This window comes from Myotis brandtii, unplaced genomic scaffold (assembly GCF_000412655.1).
Source record: "Myotis brandtii unplaced genomic scaffold, ASM41265v1 scaffold988, whole genome shotgun sequence".
NCBI lineage: Eukaryota > Metazoa > Chordata > Mammalia > Chiroptera > Vespertilionidae > Myotis > Myotis brandtii.
In genome coordinates, this window is record NW_005372109.1 from 324,788 (window position 1) to 331,713 (window position 6,926).

Sequence of the window (6,926 nt, forward strand, 5' to 3'; positions counted from 1 at the left end):
TACCAGACAGCGGACAGCTGCCCCTTTTGGAAGAGCTAGCCCCCCCCCCACCCCCTCCATGTTTCCTGAGCTGTTTTTCCCGGCATGTGTGCGGGTGTCTCTAATATAATAAGATGACATTCCTTTCTTAACTGGCAGATTAAGCCTTTTAACTCGCCTCCTCTGTCCATTAGTAATGAAATCTATATCCTACGTTCTCCTTCTCCTGGTCCCCATAAGCCAAGAAATCTACTACTATTGCCATAAGTTGGGGACCGTCGCTTACAGCACCTGCAGAAATACCCTCATCCCAATGGGCATTCTCCCCCGGACCACCCACGCTGAGCAGCCCCCAGGCCGAGGGTGTGGGTGGGCCAGGCTTCCCCGGGTGTCCAGTTGGGTCCCGTTTGGTTTTTGCTTTGGCCTCCTTAGCTCCCCCGAAGCACAAGTCCGCCTCGAGCCCTGTCACCTCTCCACCCCACTGCCTCAGGAAGACCGTCACTGTACCTGAGCTCCGACTCCTGCCACTGCAGCTGCCTTAGCGACACCCACCCACCGGGGCGGGGAGGGGCGGGAGCCAGTGTGCGCCCCCCTCCCTGGCCCGCTCAGACTCCCGTCAGCCTCGTTCTTCCCCTCACAGATCTGCTTCCAGATTGATTTTTGGGAACCATCGCGTTCACATTCCTGATTGCTGTTGTGTGTCGTTTTGTTTGAATTTCCCTGAAACTTAACGTTGCTGCCCTGAAAACCGTGTGTTTTTGCGTTTGTGTTCTGAAATCCTCCGTGCTGCTGGGTTTGGGGGGGTGGGGGGGTTGCTGCCCTGAAAACTGTGTGTTTTTGCGTTTGTGTTCTGAAATTCTCCGTGCTGCTGGGTTTGAGGGGGGAGAGGGGGACACGGGACCCTCCAGCACCGAGGTGTTTAAGATCTGCAACTAGCAATGCAATTTTTTCTAAATAACGAGGAGATTTACCTTTATTAAGAAACTATACTAAACAGTGGTGTCCTTAATCGATTTATGTTCTCATATTGCGTTGGGGTCCTATGTTGATTCCGTGTGGTGGTAAACAAAGATCATTAAAAGCGAAAACTGTAATTTTGTTATCTTTGATTCAATGGAATTTCTTTACTTAAAAAAAAAATTAAAAGACTAAAAACGTGGCGAGGCTGCGTGTTTTCTGTATGGTGGGGGTTTTATATTTAAAAGGGTTCTTGGCTGTGTCTTCACCAAAGCGTGAGCTTGAAGGAAATGGGCCAAACACCAAGTTCTTGTGATGACTGGTCTTTTAAAATGCATATATTTTTATTTCAGAGAGGAAGGGAGAGAGAGAGAAACATCAATGATGAGAGAGAATCATTGATTGGCTGCCTCCTCTACGCCCCCCACTGGGGATCGAGCCCCCAACCCAGGCATGTGCCCTTGCTAAGGATCGAACCTGGGACCTTTCAGTCCCCAGGCCGGCGCTCTATCCACTGAGCCAAACCAGCCAGGGCTCATGACGACTGTTTTTAACCCAGCCTTGCAGATTCGGGGGAATGACCAGCCCAAGGTGTCTTTACAAGCCCGTCTCTCCAGGCAAGAAAGCCAAGGCCTGAGATAAGGGAGTAATCAGCGCTTTCATCAGCACAGCGAACCGTGTGGGCAAAATGTGAGGTGCGAGGTAAGTGGGGGTTACCATGGCTGATTCATGTGCTTTTCCCGTGGGGTTCTCTGAACAGAGTGGGCGGACAGGACCTGAATTGGGATTGTCTTGGGTTGGTTGGGCGATCGTGGTGGTCTCTTCTCCTTGGTATCTGTCTGAATCCAAGCCCAGCGCCCCCCACCCCCCGGGCCAGGCACTGGCACAGCCAGGAGAGCTCGCCATGCTCCGGGAGCCTGCATGCAGAGTGGTCTCGCCTCTTGGCCAGGCAGAACCTGGCGGCCCATTTCCCTGCTGAGACCTCCACCCGCCTTAACCAGCTGCCTCCATCAGCTAACCCAGCCTCCCCCGAGGCCCACGTGGGGTGGCAGAGATGAATCCCTGCTTCATCCACGTGTCTCCAGCAAGGAAGCGGTCCTGCACAGCAAGTAGTTGTCATTGAAGTCAGGTTGTGTGGGTGGCTTTCAAAAGGCTATCTTATTGTCCCTCTGCCTCTCTTTTTAAAATATATTTTTGTTGATTTCAGAGAGGGAGAGAGAGAAACATCAGTGATGAGAATCATCCATCAGCTGCCTCCCGCACGCCCCCCACTGGGGACGGAGCCCTCAACCCAGGCATGTGCCCTGACCGGGAATCAAACCCTGACCTCCTGGTTCATAGACCGGTCGATGCTCAACCACTGAGCCACGCCGGCTGGGCCCCGCTTCCTCCCTTACTATTACGGTGATGGTGGCCACTTGTAGGCACCCAGCGTGGAGGCAGCTGGGATTTTGCGAGGCTGAGCATGTCAGATTTAACATTAACATTCATGGTCCCCCCAACCGGTTTGGCTCAGTGGATAGAGCGTCAGCCTTCGGACTGAAAGGTCCCAGGTTCGATTCCCATCAAGGGCATGTACCTTGGTGGCGGGCACATCCCCAGTAGGGGGTGTGCAAGAGGCAGCTGATCGATGTTTCTCTCTCATCGATGTTTCTAACTCTCTATCCCTCTCTCTTCCTCTCTGTAAAAAATCAATAAAATATATTTTTTTAAAAAAACATTCATGGTCTTGGGACACATTCTCCCAAAGGGGACAGGGAAGGTCTGGCCCAGCCCGCCCGCCTCTTTCCTGCTCAGCTGGTCTCTGAGCGGGGAGGGGCAGTACCAGGGCATGGCCAGCAGGGGGCGGTGCCCGCCCACAGTCAGCAAACTCACTTGTCAGCTCCTGGCCGCCTCAGCTCCAGCTGTTGTAGGAAATCCCTCAGGATGAGGCTATAGAGTAGCTCTGCTCTTTTTCGGCAGCTTTTGCTGGAGAGACCCCACAGACAGGAGGAGGGGGACACAACTGGCCATCGCTGCCCGCACCAGCCCGCACCTGACTGAGGGGAGCAGGCCACCCCAAAATGGAGCGGCTGCAAGCCTGCCCCCACGTGGAAGCCCTCACTGCCTGCTGGCTGCCCAGGTTCCGGTGCCCCCAGATCACTCGCACTTCTACCCCCTCCTGGCCTGTTTTCACGGCTCTTAAGTAGCAAAACTCTCTTGCGAAGGAAATCATTATGAAGCGTAGAGTCTTGGAAACAACCTCACACACGCCATTATCCCAAAGCTTCAAAGACAGTAAGAATGTAATTGTCCCCAAGTCATCATCGTCGTCTTTTTTTATTTATTTTTTTAAATTTTTTTAAAAATATATTTTATTGATTTTCCACAGAGGAAATCATTATGAAGCGTAGAGTCCTGGAAACAACCTCACACACGCCATTATCCCAAAGCTTCAAAGACAGTAAGAATGTAATTGTCCCCAAATCATCATCGTCGTCTTTTTTTAAACAAGATATGTATTTATTATTATTACTATTATTATTATTCCTCACCTGAGGATATTTTCCCATTGACTTTTAGGGAGAGTGGAAGAGAGAGGGAAAGTCAGAGAGAAACATCGATGTGAGAGAAACACATCGATGGGTTGCCTCCTGCATGCACCCCGACCAGGGCCCAGGCTGGGGAGGAGCCTGCAACCGAGGTACATGCCCTTGACCGGAATCGAACCCGGGATCCTTCTATCTGCAGGCTGACACTCTAACCACTGAGCCGAACCGGCTAGGGCCCCCAATTCTTCTTGTTCAAGCGAATTCCCCCTGGTTTGTTGCCCCCGGACTTAGGAGGAGGGTGACGCCTGAGCTCACCCAAGCTCAGGGAGGGTCAGAGACCCCAGCCCCCCCAGGCTGCCCTTTTCCCAGCCTCTGGGTCCGGGGCACTGGGGAAAGGCCCAGGGATGCTAACTAGGGGTCGGAAGGCAGGAGTGTCCTCAGAAGGCCGTGCTCTCGGCGTGAGCCCGCGGGCCGAAGAGCTGCTCAGCCACCACCTTGCCGTCGTACTTGGGCAGGGTGCCCCCAAAGTCAGTGGGCAGGATGTCCTTGTCGACCTCCTGGAAGAAGCCGGAGAGGTCATCTCCGTGGACAAAGACCTGCAGGAAAGCAGACACAGAGCTGAGCTGGGGGGCCCTAGGATGCCCTCATCAAAAGTCACCAAACAGCCCTGGCCAGTGTGGCTCAGTGGATAGAGCGTCGGGCTGTGGACTGAAGGGTCCCAGGTTCGATTCCGGTCAAGGGCACATGCCCAGGTTGTGGACTCGATCTCCAGAAGGGGACGTGCAGGAGGCAGCCGATCAATGAATCGCTCTCATCATTGATGTTTCTATCTCTCCCTCCCCATTCCTCTCTGAAATCAATAAAAATAAAATTAAAAACACCAAACACATTGCCCCGGCTGGCATGGCTCCGTGGTTGAGCATCGACCTATGAACCAGGAGATCGAGGTTTGATTCCAGTCAAGGGCACATGCCTGGGTTGTGGGCTCCATCCCCAGTGTGGGGCATGCAGGAGGCAGCCAATCAATGGTTCTCTCTCATCCCTGATGTTTCTCTCTCTCTCTCTCTCTCTCTCTTACTCTCTGAAATCAATAAAAATATATTTTTTAAAAAAATAAAAATCAATGGGAAAATATCGTCGGGTGAGGATTAACAAAATAAAATAAGAAGCCCCATTCTCTCACCCACTCATCAGCCAATCGCTGTGCAGCGCCCCTGCTCGCCCCGCCCCTGCGCGGCCAGCTGCCACTCACCCTCTGGAGCAGCTTGCTCTTCAGGAAGGGCCTCACCACGTTGTAGGTGGTGGTGAAGTACCAGGGCTGGTGGATGAAGTGGATGGCCTTGAACCGGGCTGGGAAGGAGTCCTGCTGGGACAGGGCGCGCCCCACACCGCAGCTGCGATGGCCTCAGGTCCCCACTTACTCCCCCACTCCCTCTCCCTCCCCAAGGCACGGGGACAGCCCCCTGAAGGTTCCAGCCCCAGGCCACCAACTGGGGAGCCTTGGCTTCACACACACACACACACACACACACACACACACACACACACATACACACACACACACAGGAAGCCCCAGAGGCCATGCAGCCCAGCCCTCTCCCAGATGCTGCATGAAACCTCGGGGTTCGGTGGAGTGAAGAAATGAAATGGTAGCCTCGCTGGGTTTGTAGGGGACCGGGCTTTTCAAACCCACTTGCCTGCTGAGTGACTGCAAACTATCATAGACCACAGGGACATCTCTGTCATGCTCACTGTCCCCCACCCATCCCCGCCTTCCTTCCCCAGGTGCACAGACAGCAGACTTTAAGATGAGCTCTAAGGAAGGACTCATGGCCCCGCCAGCATGGCTCAGTGGTTGAGTGTCGACCTAGGAACCAGGAGGTCATGGTTCGATTCCCGGTCAGGCCATGTGCCCGGGTTTCGGGCTCAATCTCCAGTGCAGGGCGTGCAGGGCGTGCAGGGCGTGCAGGGCGTGCAGGAGGCAGCTGATCAATGATTCTCTCTCATCATTTATGCTTCTATCTCTCCCTCTCACTTCCTCTCTGAAATCAATACAAAATATATTTTTTTAAAAAAGGACTCATGACACTTATAGGAGTGAGTGTCATGGGTGTTAGTGATATCCTCTCTCGGGATAAATTCACATTCAAAGAGACATATGCAGACACAGTGGGATTTGGGGTCAGAAGGTGTAAGTTCAAGTCCGGCTTCTGCCACTATAGAGTTTTGTGACCTTGAGAAGTCACACAAATCTCTGAGCCTCGTTTTCCAGGTTTTAAAAATGAAGCAGGAACTCCCTGGCCGGTGTGGTTCAGTGGATAGAGCGTCAGCCTGTGGACCAAAGATGTCCCGGGTTCGATTCCGGTCAAGGGCATGTACCTCGGTTGTAGGCTCCTCCCCGGCTTGGGCCCTGGTCAAGGACATGTGCAGGGGGCAACCAATTGATGTGTCTCTCTCACATCGATGTTTCTCTCGGTCTCTCCCTCTCTCTTCCACGCTCTCTCTAAGAATCAATGGGAAAATATCCTCAGATGAGGATTAAAAAAATAGATAAAAATTTAAAAAATAAAAATTAAAAATGTGGAAAAAATGAAGCAGGAAGCAGCGAGAGGATGCTCTCTCCGGGTAGATGAGTTAATGAACGTGAATCCCTGGCCCACTGTCGATCACCACACAAGTGTCTGTGGTTGGCGTTGCCCTTTGTGGCCCATTCTCAGCTCCCTGCCAGCACCATTAAACCAGGACACCGGGCCGGCCTCCCCGCCTCCCGCCCTGTGCTGGGGTCCCCCCACCACCCCCACGGGCCTGCGCAGAGGCCTCACCTGGAGCATGTCCACCATCTTCCTGAGGTCGGCGGCCCGCAGCCCCGCAGCCTGCTGCAGCGTGAAGCCCCGGAAGTTCTCCACGATGCAGAAGCCGTTGATCTGCGTCTCCTCGTTCTCCAGCAGCTTCTCCAGGATGAAGCAATAGGCCTGCAAGATCTGGGCACAGGGAACAGGCTGCCAACCCGGCCGCAGCGACCAGGTCCTGGCAGGGGAGCCGACTGGTGCAGCCTTATCGGAGGTCACTTGTCACCCACCGTCACCGGCTTAGAGCTGGGACAATCCCCCCTCTGTGAATGGGTCCCAAGAAATAACCGTGAGTGTCCCAGCCATGGTGAGATGCCAGCGTGCTTCTCCCTGTCCCCTTTAAACTCCATTGTATTTGCCAAGGCTTTTTAAAATATATATATATTTTTTTTGCCCTGGCTGGCTTGGCTCAGTGGATAGAGCGTCAGCCTGCGGACTGAAGGGCCCCGGGTTCGATCCCGGCCAGGGGCACATGCCCGGGTTGCAGGCTCGATCCCCAGTAGGGGGTGTGCAGGAGGCAGCCAATCAATGATTCTCTCTCATCATTGATGTTTCTATCTCTCTCTCCTCTCCCTTCCTCTCTGAAATCAATAAAGAAATATATTTAAAA

At 53.4% G+C, this 6,926-nt stretch overlaps 1 protein-coding gene across 2 annotated transcripts in view; it reads right to left on the reverse strand.

Moving 5' to 3' along the window:
* Positions 1-3,628: 3,628 nt before the first annotated feature.
* The window catches only part of RLBP1 (retinaldehyde binding protein 1), an 8,878-nt gene continuing 5,580 nt past the window's right edge, over positions 3,629-6,926 (reverse strand). For both annotated transcript variants that reach the window (XM_014533558.1, XM_014533559.1), the window contains 3 exons: positions 6,290-6,448; positions 4,720-4,830; positions 3,629-4,063 (listed from right to left, as the gene is read on the reverse strand). In XM_014533558.1, coding sequence (XP_014389044.1) covers positions 3,905-4,063; positions 4,720-4,830; positions 6,290-6,448 — 429 coding nt within the window. In that variant the 3' untranslated portion in view covers positions 3,629-3,904. The remainder of the gene's footprint in view (positions 4,064-4,719; positions 4,831-6,289; positions 6,449-6,926) is intronic.